Source organism: Tenrec ecaudatus, chromosome 10, assembly GCF_050624435.1.
Source record: "Tenrec ecaudatus isolate mTenEca1 chromosome 10, mTenEca1.hap1, whole genome shotgun sequence".
In the NCBI taxonomy this organism is placed as follows: domain Eukaryota; kingdom Metazoa; phylum Chordata; class Mammalia; order Afrosoricida; family Tenrecidae; genus Tenrec; species Tenrec ecaudatus.
Window position 1 is genome coordinate 134390512 of NC_134539.1, and position 17404 is coordinate 134407915.

The window sequence follows — 17404 nt, forward strand, 5'->3', positions numbered from 1 at the left end:
AATCCAACTGTCTCACTTGTTTGGGGCTGGGGCAGAGAGAAACAAGGTGGTAGCCCAGATTTGGGAGGGGGCGTTGCTGGGCAGGTGGCCACTTGGCCAGGCCGAGGTGGGTGGGGACAAATCTCGTACTCTGGCAGTTGTGTGGGTGTCCAGGGTGTGAGCACACAGGCAGGAAGCCCAGGAGACCTTCACTGCTGGGGAAGGTGTAGGTTTCCAAGGACCTGACCTTGTTCTCCTTGCAGAGGTCAAGCAGGTGCGCAGGGACCGTCCCCTAAGTCCTGGTTCTCTCTATAATGGCCCGCAGCCCAAGCGCTGAGAGGGGTCACCCATACCTGGGGCATCACATGCACTCTGGGCTCAGAGTGTCTCAGAAGGACCACATGCATGATGCCCACGGTCTTAGTCACAAGCATCAGCTTAGAACAGGGACGGCTGCCCTCTGTGACTTGGCTCCAGACTTGTCCCCCTCTGTACTGCTGCTCCTGCTGCCCCCAGCGTCCATCTGTAGGAAAAGCAGGCCACAGGCCACAGAAGAGCCCTGAAGGGAGGCGGAGCTCAATTATGAAAGCCCCCTCCTCTCCCACAGGTGGCTTTTGTTTGGCAAATGAGCTAAGCGTCAGACTTCTCCATGGAGACCATCAGTGTAGCAGCACACAGTAGGGCTGCACTCAGCAGTGGCCACAAGGGCTTTCCATATCTGAAGTCAATCTTCCCCTTAAGGGCTCCACACAACGGTCAACTCCATTGTCTAGCAAGGCCACAGAAGGGTTAGGTAACTTGCCCAAAGTCACACAGGAAGTAAGTGGCGGTGGTGGCTGATGCCCCGGAGTCGGTTTAGGCCCATGGTGACCCAACGCACAACAGAAAGAAACACAGGCCCGGTCCTGCGCCCCCTCCCGATGGTTCCTACGCCCCGCCCCTCGTGTCCATCCAAAAATCTAAGCCCAGGATTCGCTGTCGGACCGGCCACCTTCTCCAGGCTGTAGATGAGAATGAACCCAAACCCCATCCGCCCTCGCTCCTTGGAAAACGGAGAAAGACGCTCCAACTAGAGAAAAGCTGGGATGACCTGGCACTAGGGGACCTGCCACCTACTAAGAACTAAAGCGGGTCCTGCGGGCGGAAAGCCCACTGTTGGCTACCCAAACCCGCAGGAAGAGAGGAGGGACGCAGCATTGCGCTGTGAAAGAGTCTCAGTGTTCTGTTTGTTCTTTATTTTTCCCTTTGTCTTTACTATTATTATTGTCTTTAAAAGACAACAGAATCCTTGCCATCAGCAGCCCAATGCCCAGCCCACAGCACCACCTGGGCGTCTTCAGAAATCTGCTCCCTGCCCTCATTCATCCCTGCCCGCCCAGCCCTATGTCCTCTCCGCACTGCAGTCAGCCGCCTGGGAGATAAGGGTCCCGGGGCGTCTGCCTGCTCACGGCCCTCCCTCGGCCGATTGCTTTCCCCAGCTGGGAAGAAGGCTGCCCTCTCTGCTCCAGGTCTCAGGCTCGCACACACACGGGCTTCTAGCCGCCACTCCAACCCCGCACGCCATCCGGAGAGCCGGCCGGTTCGCTTGCTTCATTCTGTCGGGTTCTCTTTTTTCTAGAACATTTCTGAATGACTTCCCACGTCAGGGTCTCTGAACTGGCCCTCTCCCCGCCCAGAACAGGCCCACCGGCTCTCAGTCTGAAGGCCTCCACTCACACTTCAGGGCCTGGCCAACCTCTCTGAGGTGGGACCCCAACCCCTACCCTTCCCATCACTCTGCCACAGCTGTCTGCCGGCCGCTTTCCTTCCGGGGAGGAGTTAGCACATGTGCTTATGTTCCCCAGCCCAGTGAGCAGAGGAGCAGCCCCCCCACACCCCGACAAGAGACTGCACCATCCGGAGAGGAAGGGGGTGTCTGGCCTGACTCCTGGCAGGCAGCGGGGGTCCCATGTTCACTTGATCTTGACCTGCGGTGGAATGGGGCGGTTCCGGGGGTGGAAGGGCAGCGTGCCTATTCTGGAAGACTGCTGGGACTGGCACTCAGGCATGGTGACTCTCTAAAGAGGATAGGAGGGATGCGGCCTGGCTGTCTACAAGTTCAAGGACATGCAGGGGCTTTGGCAGAGGGTGGCCCCTGGAGTGGCTGTCCCTGCAGAAAGCAGTTAGGGTCCCAAGCTCTGTCTCTGAGGAGGCTCTTTGCTCTGGGGAGGAGAAAGGGCATCTGAGGCGCCAGCACACCTGTGGTTTGTCTCATGGGACAGAAGTGATGAAGGGGCTGGGTTTGGGAGACACTAAAATCCCAGATCTCAGCCAAGCGACAAAATGTCTGCACAGGTAGCTCTAAAGACCCCTGGAACCTGCTGGGCCAGTGGCACAGCCTTCTGAACCCCAGGAAAGCCTGGGGACACCCTCTCAGGACGGCTGGCTCCATCACGGTACCTCACGCTGGCCTCTGCGGTGGTGGGCTGGGAGGGTTGAGGTTGCTTGCTGGTTACAGGGGTCAGAATGCAAGACACCCACCCACCTAGACTCAGTGGGGTCCTTCCAGGAACAGAGGAGACCACAGGGGCGGGTGGAAACAAAAGGTCTCTGAGGGGGAAGTAACCACCATTGCCCCCCTCCAGCCAAGCAGGCGGACGAGTGGTTCAGGCCAGTGTTTTTCTAGCTGCGGCTTTTGACCCATTAGAATAATGTTTCCCAAAATGTTTTCACATGTGAAAACACAGGAACCTGGTGATCATGAAGTAAACACAAGTCAGCGCTCTGTGGGGTGGCTGGCTTCTCTCACCCCGGGGGCAGCAGCCCCTCCCTCCTACTGCACTGGGCAGGAAGGCCTGCCTTCAGGGCAGTTCTACCCAGCGCCCCCCGCCCCCCTCTTGCGACCCTGCACCTTCCAGGCCCTCCCAGGCGGAGGAGAAAGAATCACACAGCAGCCTCCAGGAGGAGGTCCGGGAGAGGAAAAAGAAACCAGTTTTATTAAAGCCCCAAACACTCGGCTAGAAAAACCAAAGGGAACGAGAAGAGGGAAGAGGGGAGAAGAAACGAGGACATTAAAAAAGAGAGACGGAGAAAACACAGCAACCCTTCCCAGTGAGAAGTTGTCAAGGTACACCGACAGGTCACAGAGCATCCACAGAAGCCGTCACTGCTACACCAACACGGGCCCTACGGGGGGGGGGCAGGGGGCGGAGCCGAGCGCCCAGGGAAGGTCCCCTGGGGAGCCCCCGGGCCTGGGGCCAGGCTCCTGGGGAAACAGCATTTTGTGGAAGGGGCAGAGAGAAACCCCCATGCGAGTCACAGCACAGTGGGTGGGGGCTGGGAGGGGCCGGACACAGGGCCCCCCCAGACGTCTTCGTGTTCTCTTGGTCAAGCACACACTGATGGACCGAGCAGCGAGGCGCATGCAGCTGGGGTATCAACGTGCTGCGGGCTTGGAGGGGACCTGGAGCTAGGGGGCTGGAGGGGGGCACCAGAGCGAGCGGTACAGGGGTGATGGGTCACATGCGCACACGCATGCACACACGCACCCACCTGGATCTGCACCAGCACACACATGCCTTTGCACACCACAGGGGCACACACATCTCAGGCCCACACATGCGCCCCCCCAGCCTCCTGCAGCTTCGCCCATCTGTGCACACCAACTGCACACAGGCTGACCCCCCTTCAAGCCCCTTGCACGCTGGCATGCAGGTAGGGGCTGCCAGTTGCCCGGCATCGGTCTCCACTCATGTGCACATGCCTCCCTGCACATAAACGCCAAAGGCCATGCCTGTTCACGTGTGCTCAGTGCATCCGCACACACACGCTTCCTCACACTCGGGTAAGTGTGCTGGAGGGTGCACGCGTGCACGCACGCACACACATGCACGCGCAGGTTGCACTCACCTCCACACAAACATGTCAAGCCCATACGTGCACAGAAACCCAGATGAAGGGAAGACGCTCACCGGCTGGGCCGGGCACGTGGGCGAGGGGCAGGGCTCCCTCCAGCAGCCCCTGGAGCCTGGACACCGTCCCCCAGCCTCTGCTCCCTCCCCCACAAAGGGACATTCAACTCAGGACAATGACAGTGGGGCACAGATTGGGGTCACAGGGCTGAGGGAGGGCGGTGGGGGCAAGCCAAGAGTCGCAAGCAAAGAGGAGAGAAGTGGAGTGGAGGGAGGAGGGGGCACCACTCCCCCCTCCCCTCCCAAGTCAGGGGTCTCTGGACAGCCAAATCAAACCAAACCGCGTCACTGGACCACAGAAGCCAGACAATGCCCACCCGGCCCTCCCCCGCCAGAACAGTGGCCAGGGCACGGGCCCTGCCGCTCCTTTTTACCTTTTAAATATTTATATATATTTATAGTACGTATATCATATATATAATATGTAAATATATTTTTAAAACAATATAAAATGTTAAGACACTTCACTTAAATGTAAAGAGTTGCCTGCAATTAAAAGTAATTGCATCAATCTATCAGGTCCTTTTTTTTCTTCTATTTTCCAGGGTTGTTTTTTTTTAAGGAGGGATTTTTTTTTTCCTCTTCTTTTGTTATTTTTCAAAAAGGCTTGCTTGCCTTTGTACAAAAATGATCCAAAGCTCCAAAGCTAAAAAAAAAAAAAACAACAAAACAAGGATGAACCTAAAAAAAAACCCAACCCCCCAAACCTAAAACCCTAATAACAGCAGAAGAAATGAAGGAACAGGACCCAGCTTCCCGCCCTCCCCCACCCCCAAACTCTTGGCTCTCCCCGGTGCTGACCCACCCCCTGCCATGCCCCAGGGGTAGGAGCTCAAATCTGGGGTTCCCCTCCAGTGGCTCCTTCACTCTGTGCTTACTGAGGGGGGAAGGGACTGACCCCAACTCCCCCACTCTTCCTGTGCTTACCCCACTTTGTGCGACAAACCAGAGCCTGCTCCCTGGGACCCCTCACTTCATCCTCCTCCCCCTCCCCATCTCTACAATGTCCCTGCAGGGCCCTCTAGGGCTGGTCTCCCCTCCCCTCTCCAAGGGACTCAGCCTGAAGCAGGCCCTCTAGACTCACCCACTAGAATCGACCACAACCAGAGCTGGCCGCTCAGGTAGCTCAAGGATCAAACTTGGGCTCACCAGCTGCCGTTTACATGCCATGAAAATGCTCGTCACCCCCTTCCCACTGGTGGGTGGTCAGCGCTGTCTTCACTGCTGCCCATCACCTCTCATGTCCACTGGGCCGCAAAAGCGAATTTCCTAGCTCCCTCACCTTGCCCACCCACCCTATTCAATAAGTTAATGCCATTTAAAGTGCTAAATCAGGAAACTAAAAGTACCAAATACCCCTCCATTAGGGCTGCCCTCGCCCAGGCAATGCCCCCCTGTGGTAGCTGCCTGTTCGATGCCCCTCCACGCCCAGCAAAGCCCCAAAGGCCTTCTTCCCGCCCCGGCACAGGCCCGACAGCTCCTCAGGGCCGGCATGGTGAGTCACAGTGAGCAGCCACTCTCCAGGGAGGCAGTTTCCACGGCCCACACACGCTCCCAGGTCTCTCAAACGCTGGCCTCCACCCCGGCCAGGCCAGCTCCATGGCCAGCCCCCAGAGGCCCAAGTGGAGGGGTGAGGCTTAGCAGCAGACCAGTCACGGTCCGACGGTGGACAGGGAGGAAGCCGTCGGCAGGACCAGGCTCTCCCTGTGTCCTGGGTCCCATCTGATACTGGGGTGGTCCAGGTGTTCCTCCAGGGAGGTGTCCGAGTAGGAGAAGGGAGTCTCTCGCCGCCTGCTCCAAGTCTCCGTGGCTCAGAGTTGGTTTGGAGTACTCTTGGGAAGTGAGGGGAGAGGTGGGGAGAGGTGGGGAGAGGAAGGGAGAGGTAGGGAGGGAAGGGGAGGGTGTAGAAACTGTGGACAAGTTGAGAGGAAGAGTGGGGAGAGAGAAAGGGAGAGACAGGAAGTGGGCCAACAGGAGGCCATTGTGGAAAAAGAAATCAAGGGACAGTGGTGGTGTGTTTGGTTTTCAGTTTTACAGTTTTGCTTTTTATTTTTTTAAAAATTGAAAGTGAGTCGTTTAAAAACCCAAATACACCAACAGAGGATGGGTGTGGGGAACTGAGGCTCCACACTAGTGGCAGCGTCTCCAGAGGGTCTGGAGGATGTGGGGAGATGGCAGGCACGGGGGGGGGGGGTGGGGAGATGGGGGAAGAAGAGTGGGTGGGGAGAGAATGGCAGGGGTGAGGGAGGGGGCAGGCTGGGGTGGGGGTGTCACGGGGCTTCTAGAAGGAGATGGAAGAGTTCCTGGCCCCAAAGGAAGTCAATACAGGGATAGAGGTTCTGGAAGCCGAAGGCTTTTCTGAGACTGGGCTCGAGGTCTCAACTGACCCGCTCATCTCTTTAGATGGTTTAGTGGCCTGGAACAAAAACAGGGGTCAGGGGTCAGAGAGAGGAAGGGAGAGCCTGCACATTGGTCCCCAAGCGAAGCTATGAGAATGAGAGACAAACCCCAGAGGAACTTCACTGCAAAAGGAAGACACCAGAGAGGGGGCTGGAGAGAGGCGGGGAGGGGGTGCTGCAGGAGGGGCAGGAAGGAGGTGCGGGCGGGGCAGGGCGCCTGGGCTTGGAGAAAGGACCTTGGAAGCCAGAGTGGGAGGGTAGGTCCGTGGGTTACTGATGGCAAAGAGAGAAGGCAGAAGAGGGAGTACCAGAGAGACACAAGGGGGGCCGTGCCCAGGACACGCAGGCAGGGAGCCGGGGAGAGGGCAGAGGGCAGGGGGGAGGAAGAAGAAGGGACATGTTAGCTGGCACAGCGGGGCAGCCGGGCTGAGGGTGCTCAGGCTCTCACTCTGTAGCCAGCAGACCTAGGAGAGGCCTGAGAAGCAAGCTCATCTCCTCCACACACACTGAGAGCACCCCGCAAAGACCCACGCCCCCACCCCGGAGCCTGGGAAAGCAGGCCCTGATGAAGCCCAGCTCCAGCCTCCTGCCCACTGCAGGGACCCCCCACTGCAGCCTCTTCAGCCGGGCCCTGCTTCTGCGCGCCTTCCCCTGGGAATGGGGCGTTCCTTCCCTCCCTCCCTGTGGGGCATTCTGCACTGGATGGTCAGTTCTGACACTGGAAATGGCAAGCCTCCCAGTCCCCACTGGTCCCAGAGACGTGTTCTTAGGAGCTGGGGTCTTCCCGTTACAAACACCGTCTGCATCACCTCAAGGGGCGACCATGCAGCGCTGGTTACAAGTGCAGACCCCTGGGCCTGCGCCAGTATCCATCTTGGGAATCTGTATCTGCCACCTTGGGGGCCCTCAGGGCCCCGCTGTGCTCCCGCCGACCTTGGATCCATGCGAAGGACTCTGTAACCCTGGCCCGGGAATCTGCATTGTAAGTGCCGCAGGTGGTTCTGCTGTCCCCTTGACTCTGAGGCCCTCTGGGCTGGGGCTCCCGGAACACTGCTCCCCCTCGCTCTCGGGCGCATGTGGGTGCCGTGCGTTGCCATTTCCCTCCCACGTGTGCACAGATGGTCCATTCGGTGATGCGTCTGGGTTGTGGCATCGACATGCTCGTGGGAAAATTTTTCATTCTCTTTTCATTCCATCTTTCCCTGAACTTCCGGCCCCCAGCTCTGTATCGCTGGGTCTGCAGGGGACCCACTGGGGCCCGAGGAGCCCTGTCCTTGAGATGTGGCTGCTTTGAGAGGCTCCAGGCCCAACAGGCTGAGTGCCACCATCTGCCGGCCATGGCCGCTGTCCTCACAGGGCTCCCCACTCCTGGGCCTGAAGACAGCCATCGAAAAGCTCTCCCAAGGCCCTGGGCCTCGGCGCTCCCACCCTCCCTCCACCTGCTTCCTCTTCAGGGTCTTCTTCAGCAAGCCAGGTGGATGCCGAACACGCCCACCTTCTCCCCATCTCTTCTTTTCTCACTGTGACCGCAAGCAAGGTGGCGAGTGCCCTGCTCTCCTCTGCAGTGTGAAGTGACCTTCCTAGTCATGGTCCCTGTGTGGAGGGAGGGAGGACCTCACCCTGCTTCCTCACCAGGGTGGTCTTTTGAGGAGAAGGACCCTGAGACCATGAGTCCTCCGCTCGCTCCCTTGCTCGGATTCTGCGACCTTGGGGGCTGTCGGCGCCCACTGTGTTCCCACCGACCTTGGATCCACAGGCCTCCGCATCCCCCGGCCTGGGATCTCCCCGCTTCCTGTGGCTGCATCAAAGCGACGTGAGTCTGGAGAAGCTTCAACAGGCGTCTGATCGTGAACTGAGCTGGGATGCCTTCCTGATAGCCAGTTCTTTCTGACATACGTGTGAGTGCCGTGGTTCTGTTTGACAACCGGTCTCACACCCACACCGCTTCTCCCTTTCAGCACGTCTCTGTGCCTTGGTCCGTCCCACGCTCACGTCTCGGAGCAGCTGCCTTCAAGCCCAGTGCCACCCCGGGGCCACAGGGTGATTGTCCGAGCCCCGTCCAAGGAGGCGCTGGACACGGCATGGTGGTCACGTTGCCTGCTGCTGCGGTTTCCCTGAGTCCTCTGAGGCCCTCTTGCCTCCCCGGCCAAGACCACTTTCCGGGAGCTGAGGGAGCACCTCCAAGGGTGCCTGGTGGCCCTGCCCTGCACCGCTCAGGTGACACAGCTGCCATCTCCGAAGGTTCTTGTCACTTTCCTTTCCCCAGCAAGCCCTGCCTGTCGGTCCCAATGATGACCAGAACATTGTCGCCTCAGGGATGCCCAGCCCTCCACGTGGGAAACGCGGCCCTGTGGCCGAGCCTGGAGCTGACCCTTCACTGGCTCTCTTGCCTGTGTGACTGTCCCCAGAGCACATGCGTGCATCCCGGCCCCGGGCTGCCACCTCTCCATGAGGCAGACCTTGTCACCTGCCTCCTCTAGGGTCGGTACCCGCCCCCACCCCCACCCCACGTCCCTCTTCCTTGCTCAATAAATGTGGCCCCAAGCAGGCACTGCACTGCCAAGGGATCAGGAAAAGCCAGGATCCCCTCACCGGTGACTGACTTCCAGATGGCCAATGACAAGAGAGGGGAGCTCTGGGGCGGGGCTTCTGGAAAGGGTTCTTGGGAACAACCCCAAAAGTTAGGTAGCTGCTCTCTGGGCAGGAAGGAGGGAGAAGCTGGACAGGATGTTGGGGGGGGGTCCTCCATGGTGGTGGGAAGGAGAGAGTGAGTGTTGGGGATGCCCTCTACCTTGCGGCCTCCCTGGCAAGCCACTGTGAGAAGGAGCCACCAAGACAGCCCTGTGGCAGGTCCTGTGACTCAGCAGCCAGAGTGACAGTGCAGGCGGCTCGGAGGCAGGCAGAAATAGCTGGAGAAGGCCCAGGAAGTCTGCCTGGGAGCCCTGGGTGCCAGGGCTGTCGCAGCTTCGTGCAGTGGGAAGCATCTGAGGACAGCTGAGTCACAGTCCCAGCTCTCCCGCTGAGCCTCTGGGAAGCCTTTCCCTCCACTGTGCAGCAGGTCTCGCCTCTGGGTCTGGGGCCTACACACTGAGCATGTGGACATGCCCCTGGATGTCACCTCTGTGCCCTGAGGCCTGTGCCTCTGTGCCCTGTGCATAGGAGCCACTCACCCACCCTGGGGTACAGACTGGGGCCCGGATCCGGAGCCCCTCAGAATAGTTAGACAAAAACACAGTTGAGGGACGAGCCTGCACCTGCCAGTAGAGACCTGGGTGGGGACAGATGAGGCCTGTCTGTTCCACATACAGCCCCCCAGCTGGCTGCTTAACTCAGGAAGCAGCTGCCAGTAATCTATACGCCCCCCCCCCACACTGCCAGGGGGCCAAAGTCCTGCCCCCCAATGTCAGCAGTGAGCCCAGGGAAACCCAAGGCCAAGGCTGAAAAGCAAAGAGAGTCAGCTTCTCCTTGGGCAGCAGGCTGTCCCCTACAAGTCACGGGGCGCTGAAATAGGAGGGGGAGCTGCAGCGAGCTGGGGCGGGGAGGCAGAGGGCAGAGAGTTGGAAGCAGAGGGGAAAGTGTGGCAGGGGTGGGGTGGAGGGGGTGAGGGGGACAAGGAACACAGCTCCCTTCCCCACTCCAAGACAGGCCATGTAGCCATCCCCTCCCACCCCTCTTTAGGAGGAGGGTGACAGGGAGCCAGGGAGAGAGTCCGTCCTTGCCCCTGTGCTGGGGGCTCCCAAGAGAAAGAGAAGGGGCCTGGCTGAGACCCCCAATCTAACCTGATTGCGAGCCTGGGCTGGGGGAGAGGAAGAGGATGGTTCAAGTGATTGGCAGGCAGTCCTGACCTTGAGGGTTCTCTGGTAGGAGGAGGGTGGAATCCCTGGGGATGCTGGTGGGTGCTGAGCCCAACGCACGCACGCGCACGTACCTGCTGCTGGGCCTGGATACGCATGTACTCGGCCCTCTGCTTCCCATGCTTGCCTTTGTCCGGGCTGCCCGCCTGGCCCTGGGCCGCCTTTAGCCGCGAGGCCCCAGGAGCCGCCATCTTCATGGGCGGCACGCTGCCACCACCGCTCTGCGGGAAGAGGAACAGGGTTAGGCTGGGGTCACACAGGAGCCCCCCGGATTCAGCAGTCTGGGCCCACTGAGTGGAGACTTCTGGTCTACCCGTGCTCCCGGATTGGGCTGGACAAGGAAGACCTCCCCAGCAGCTCCTGGGCCAGTGCCCTCCTGTTGGGGGGTGGGGGGTGCTTCTGAACCCACCCCAACTCCACCAAGGGGTCCCCGTCCTGAGCTGGGAGTCCATGATGGGGGCACCTTCCTCACTGGAGGATGGGGCGTCCATGGGGACGGGGACATGTCACGGAAGAAGGGGTGAACCAGCTGAGGCAGCTGGTCTGGGAAATAAGAGACGCAGAAACCACAGAGAGAGAGAGTCAGAGGCAAGAGGGGGTGTGGGTGAAATGGGGGGAGAACTTTATTTGTTTGTGTACAGATACAGAGCAGTAGGGCAGGGGCCTGGCCCCAGGCCAGGGCTGGGAGGGCAGACCCCCGAGTAAGCCGGCTGCCCAGCCCCCTGGGGGTCTGCCTGCAAACCCCAGCCCGGCCCAGGCCCAGGAGGACAGCAGGAGTGGAGAAGCAGACAGTGGGGGACGGGGGCTGGCGCGATGCTCCTGCCCCCCACCTCCCTCCAGCTCTGAGGACAGACAGAGTGAAGGCAGGCAGGAGGGCAGCACAGCAGAGGAGGCAGCCACCTGGGGGCCTGGGGGCAGGTCTGGGGGGCTGCTTCTGTGAGGTCCCACACCCATCTCGCTCAGGGTGGCTTCCAGCTCCCGGAAGGTCTCTTCCAGGCTGTCCACCCTCCGCGGGCTGGCACCGTGCCTTGTGGGGCCGACTGCCTGTGGTTCTGGGCACTTCCCGCTGCAGACCTGGGCTTCTGGCCCGGAGTCCCTGGTGGTCTCCTCTGGGTGGGTCTCTTCTGTGGAGAGTTTCTGAGTCCCATCCAAGGAGGGTCCCCAAAGACAGGGGCCCCCAACTCCTCCATCTTCGGGGTTGCAGACACCTCCACCCCGTCTCTTCAGAGCTGTCCCTTCGCTCCCAGGCAGGGAGCTGCTCCTGAGTCGCGGCACCTCAGCCGTTTTCCCTGGTGGGGCCTTTGGACCATTCCAGGGGCTCTCTCTGGCGCTCAGGGTCCGAGGGCGTGGAGTAGGGGTCATCCGGGGGACAGGTGCCTCGGGTCTGGCCTCTGGTGGGGAGGGGGGGCTAGGGGTGCAATCCGTCAGCACGATCCGAGGGACACAGAAGGCTCTGGGGCTCGGGGCAGCCTGGGAGAAGGAAGATGAGGAGGCGTGACCCCGCAGCCCAGAGTGTCCGAGCTGGAATGGGCAAGGGAGAGTGAGCCCATGGGGAAACTGAGGCGGGGGAGGCCGAGACACTGCCCCACTTGGTGGGTGCCAGATTATCTAGGAGCAAGGCCACACGCCCCTTCTCATCCCTCCTGTAAACTGAGGCGTGTGCTCGTCTGTGCACGGGGAGGGCCGACACGCTCCTGAGCAGCTGGTGGAGAACGACGGGAGCCTGCACAGGCATGTGGCACTGTAAGGCGCGGCCATCACGGCTGTGGGCTGAGATGCCCTCACCGTCAGAGAGCCGAGGGCGGCCTCAGGGTGCAGGCTCTGTCCCTGCTGAGCGTCTCTGCTGCATGTACTCTGGCCGGCTGCTGCCGGGAGACTTCCAGGCCCTGACCACAGTGGGGCACAGAGAGAGGCCCCCAGGTGACCCCCCGCAATTTCAAGGCATCTCAGTATAATCCCCCGTCTGCTGTGTTATAGGCCCTTAGTTTCACGCCTCACTGTGGACTGTGACATAGCTGTGTTCTCAGCATCCCCGCTGCACAGGGTCCCTGAGCCGAAGCTCTCGCCAGAGGCAGAGCCAGGATCTGCTCACAGGCAGTCTGACCCCAAGGGCAGTGCTCTTTCCACGAGAAGGGTCTATGGGGAGATACAAGGGAAGCGCTCCCTCCCAAGGAAGCCCACCCAGCCCTATTTGTTAGCTGCTTACCTGGAGTGGGGTGCAGAGCCGAGGTCCCCCTGCCCACTCGGCTCCACTGCCCGATGACACCTTGGATTGGCCAGGGTGGAGCTGTGCCCACCCAGACCCCTTGGCACTGGGCCCCCAGAGTCAGACAAGGCATCAACTGAGGACACAGCTCAGAAGCCGCCCCCACCACACCCAGTGGCCCGATGGCTCCTTGGCCTGTGTCCATCCTCTGTCCACCAGATGGCACTGTCCACCCAGCTGGTGCCTGTCAGCTTGCCCAGGCCAGCAGTCAAACACCACAGAAGAAATCTCTGTGTGTGTGTGTGTGTGTGTGTGTGTGTGTGTGTGTGTGTGTGTGTGTGTGTTGGGGATGGGAGTTGGGGGAGGGAAATGGCAGTTGGTTGTCCAATTGGAAGCAGGGGTCCTCTGGTCCCCTCACAGCCCTCCCCCAGGAGCACAGAGTTGGTAAAGCCCAGAACTCCCAAGAATTAAGACAGGAAATAAGTGCAGCGGGACAGCAGCAAGGACTGAAGTTAGAGAAAAGGAAGAACTTCCCGATCATGAAAGACACAGGAAAAAAAATAAAAGAATCAGCAGCGAAGGAAGAACACAGGTTTCTTGACCAGATGGAGCAAGATGAGCCCACTGGAGGCAGAAGGTGTAGAAGGGACTCACTCTGGGGTGTCCTGGCCCCCAGAGCAAGGGGCTGACTCTAGTGGGAGGACAGAGCCCCACCTGGTGCAGGCAGCAGAGTAGGGGAGGTGGGGAGAGGACTCTGCAGGCGTCCATGCCCAAGTCTGATTTTTGAGCCAGACTTAAAGGCACCTAGTGAGCAAGAGGCCCACTCCAATCTCAGACGGACAGAAAATGCAGGCTTTGTACCAGTCCCCAATCAGGTGCAGGCCCGAACAAACCACGCTGCCCCCACCACCCGCATTCATAGTGCCAGACTGAGAGGATGTGCAGCTAGGCCAGCAGGAGGCAGCAGGTTGCCCTGGGCTGCCCATGCTGGGGGTTGGGGGGGGCGGGATGGGACACCAGAAGAAAGCAGGGTCCTGTGCCTGGTCCTTGGCGGGATGCAGATCCGTGGCTGGCGTGTTAGCGGCATAGCGTGAGAGGTGAGGAGGAAGTGTGGCAGCACAGGCAGAGAGAGCCGTGAGAGGGGGGCAGCCCGTTACCTTCCGTGTGGGGCCCAGAATTGAGCCCCCGGGGGACCCCAGGTCCTGGGGGGACAGCAAGGTGGGGGTCAGCTGGCGGCGGGGCGTGGGGGGAAGGGAAGACACTGAACTTCTCTCAAACACCTGAGGAGCAGAAGGTGGGGGCAGGTTTGGAAGAAGAGTAACAGGGAGGGGGTGGGTGCTGGCCTATGGCCCAGGCACCCACAGGAGTGGGTGGTCTAGGCTGGCATTGGACCCCCTGGGACCTCACCATGACCACTGGCTCACTTGGACCTCTTTTTCCTCTCCTCCTTCAGAGAATCCCAGAAGTGCACCGACTCCAGGCAGTGGGTCGGGGGCACCCCAAGACTCCAGTACAGGAACCTTCCAGCACTGAAAGTCTCAAGTGACTCGGGTCACCCTGTCCTCCTCGGAACCCTGGGGTGTGGGGTCTCAGGTCACCCTGTCCTCCTCGGGACCCTGGGGTGTGGGATCTCAGGTCACCCTGTCCTCCTCGGGACACTGGGGTGTGGGGTCTCAGGTCACCCTGTCCTCCTTGGGACTCTGGGGTGTGGGGTCTCAGGTCATCCTGTCCTCCTCGGGACCCTGGGGTGTGGGATCTCAGGTCACCCTGTCCTCCTCAGGACACTGGGGTGTGGGGTCTCAGGTCACTCTGTCCTCCTTGGGACACTGGGGTGTGGGGTCTCAGGTCACCCTGTCCTCCTTGGGACTCTAGGGTATGGGGTCTCAGGTCACCCTGTCCTCTTCAGGACACTGCGGTGTGGGGTCTCAGGTCACCCTGTCCTCAGGACCCTGGGGTGGAGGGTCTCGGGCCACCCTGTCCTTGGGACACTGGAGTGTGGAGTCTCGGGTCACTGTGCTCTCAGGTCTTAGAGACTCCAGTCAACAAACTGAGATTTCCAGTGGCTGCAGACCCCCATCCACATCGCCCCATGGAGACAAAATTGCGCTACAAGGATGGGCCACTGAGCAGCCGGGGACCAGAGAGTCTGTCCACTCATCCTAGTCCTGCCCGCTGGCCCTGGTCAGCCTGCAGGCCGTGGCCCTGACGTACCTCCAGCTCTGCGATGATGCGGTCCTCGTCGTCTTCATCCTTAATAGCCGAGGCCATGATGGGCGGCGTGGAGGCAGGGCGGGCCACCTCGGACACGGTGCGGCGCAGCTTCACCTGGGGCTTCTGCACCTCCAGCTCCTCCGACTCAGCCTTCTGAAAGGCCCCTGGCAGTCAGGAGCGGGCTCTGCCCTGTCAGCACTACCTCCCAGCAGCCTTGCTCCTCAGCAGCCACGCACAGAGGCCTGAGAGACCCCCAAGCCAAACACCCAATCACCGCCACCCCCTGTCCCTTTCCACTTCCTCTGTGGGACAGCCTCACACACACCCCCCGGGGGTCTCCAGGAGCTACCCCAGGCACCCAAGAGGGTGGTACCTTGATGAAGGTCGAATCTTTCTTGCTGGTGACCACGACCTCGCCAGTGCGCGTGGTGGTCAGCCCGTGGGAGGAGGGGAAGCTCCGGCGAGGAGGGGGCGGTGGCGGCGATTTGGAGGGCTTCTCCGTGCGGTAGCGGGGCACAGTCAGCTCATCTGCAGGCAGCCGCAGGGGCTGGGGGTCAGGGGGCTCCAGAGCCAGCCCTGGGGTACACCTGCTTCCTCCTCCCCACCCAGTCCCGCACCTAGCCCAGTCACCCTTCCTCGGACAGCTAAGCCATCCCATTCAACGTGTGGGCTTCAGACGGAGCAGCACCAGCTGGCCCTGCGAGCCTGCGCTCAGGGCTGCACTTTACCCGGTCTGGTCCTCACCCCTGCCCCGCCTGGGTTACCAACCTTTTTCAGTTACGCCTGTGAGAGCTGAGGCCCTGGTTTGGGGCCGTTGGCTAAAAGACAATTTCACCAGGGTCATCTGCTGCCCTAGAGCCTCCTGTGGCTCCCTATGGGGTACCCCAAGCCCCACCCAGCACCTGGGCCCAGCACCCACCACCTGGCAGCCCTGCACCCAGCACCTGGCAGCCTTGCAGCCCCTATGCTCCTCCCAGCTCGGGACCCGCCCTGGCAACTCTGACTTCTGCTCCAGCCCTGGGCCTCTCCCTGGAGCACCCTCCACGCCAGCCAGAGAAGAGCCCGGTCACTTTGCAGGCCCCGTGGCACGGCCCCTGCTCTCCCGGGGCGCCGAGGTCTGTTTGGCACGGTCTGATTTTTCTCACTGGCTTTGGCCTGCGGCAGACGGCTTCACCTCGCAGAGCCTCCGTGTCCTTGTCTGCCCAGTGGGGACAGCAGCTACATCTGCCTCCTGGTGGGGGTGGGGTGGGGGGTTCTGACTGACTTTACAGAGAAGAACGGGTTGGGGACAGCCTTCTGCTCACAGATTCCTGTGGAGTCGATATCGACTCACAAGGACCTTATAGGAGAGCGGAGAACTGCCCACGGGGGCTCCGGACTGGCGTCTTTACCGGGGCAGACGGCCTCATCTTCCCCTGCAGGGCGGCTGCAGGGATCGATCCACTGATCTTTTGGTTGGCAGACTCGTGCTCCAACTACTGCACCACCAGGGCTCCCTTTGTCACAGAGTAACCATAAAAACAACCACACACTCACGGCCATGGAGTCACTTCTGACTCACGGCGACCATGCAGGACAGATCAGAGCTGCCCCTGTGGGTTTCTGAGACAGTACATCATCTTTAAGAGAGGAGGAAGCCTCATCTTTCTCCTAAGCAGCGGCTGGTGGTCTCGAACTGCCGACCTGGTTGGCAGCCCATTGCATAACAAGTATGTCATCGGGTTTCCTGTCCGCTCCTAAGTGCTGGGCCAACATACATATCCTGTAATGTGCCCACTAGACTTCAAGCTCCTTAAAGCAAGCACTCTGCGGATTATTTCTTCCACCTCAGCACCGCAGTCACGCTCAGAAGGTCTGACTCGGGTGTGCATGGTCAGTTGGTGTTGGACTGGGTCACCGTGCACACTCCAACCAAACCAGGGTGCCTGCAGGACTCTCAGCCTGGGCTGGCTAGTGTTAACTGAGCAGGCCCAGATACAGTCAAAAGGCTAGCTTTCCTCCAGCCCCACACCCCTCCCTGTCTCAGTCTCCCCTCAGTGGGCTGAGGATGCAGCTGCTGGCCACCCACGTCCTCGCTCCCTGATAGGCTGACCTCCATCTTTCTCACTCCCAAGTACCTCCCCCACCAGCCTAAGCTTCCAAGGAGGTGGGTCCTCATCTCTGGGCTCTCGACCGACCCACCCCACCAGCCCTGTACCTGAGCCCCTTCTCCCGCTGGGTTCCGTTCTTGGGGTTGCCTTCTGGCCATGGGGGGCCTTGGGGGGCTTGTGGTCAGGGGTGGGAAGCGGGCCTGCATGGGCCTTGCTTGCGCAGTCCAGGTCAGGGATGGCCTTGAGCAGCTCGGCCTGCGTCTCTTCCAGCAGGCGGTTGATGTCCTTGGCGCTGTACTGGGTCAGGGCGACTCGCTTCTCCTCCCAGTCCCGCTCAGCAGCCTGGAGGAGATGGGCAGGGGTCAGACTGAGCCGTCCCGCCCACTCCAGACCTTGGCCCCTTGCCCAGGTGCACATGCAAGGCATGGAAAAGGGAGCTTTTCATTCCATCTAGGTCCCCGCCGTAATACAGGCCTCCTCCACGGGCCTGTAGTGTACACTGTACTCTCGATAAACTTGGGCCTGCCTCATTGACTGTGACTTATTCTTATGCTAACACCACACTGTTTTAAGTGCCATAGCTATAGAAGATAGATGTCCTTTGCTTGTTACAGCAGGACTAATATCACCCTCATGATTCCCTCCTCAGGGAAAAAAACCCAGTAGTACTGCGGGAGCCATTTCTTCCCACCCTGGGGTGGCGGTCAGAAGCACG

At 60.3% G+C, this 17404-nt stretch overlaps 1 protein-coding gene across 1 annotated transcript in view; it reads right to left on the bottom strand.

Moving 5' to 3' along the window:
• Positions 1-5021: 5021 nt before the first annotated feature.
• Positions 5022-17404, bottom strand: part of SRCIN1 (SRC kinase signaling inhibitor 1) — a 62575-nt gene continuing 50192 nt past the window's right edge. Inside the window, exons 15-19 of the mRNA XM_075559318.1 lie at positions 16797-17031; positions 14973-15127; positions 14600-14752; positions 10257-10403; positions 5022-6345 (exon numbers count right to left, since the gene is read on the bottom strand). Coding sequence (XP_075415433.1) covers positions 6211-6345; positions 10257-10403; positions 14600-14752; positions 14973-15127; positions 16797-17031 — 825 coding nt within the window. The 3' untranslated portion in view covers positions 5022-6210. The remainder of the gene's footprint in view (positions 6346-10256; positions 10404-14599; positions 14753-14972; positions 15128-16796; positions 17032-17404) is intronic.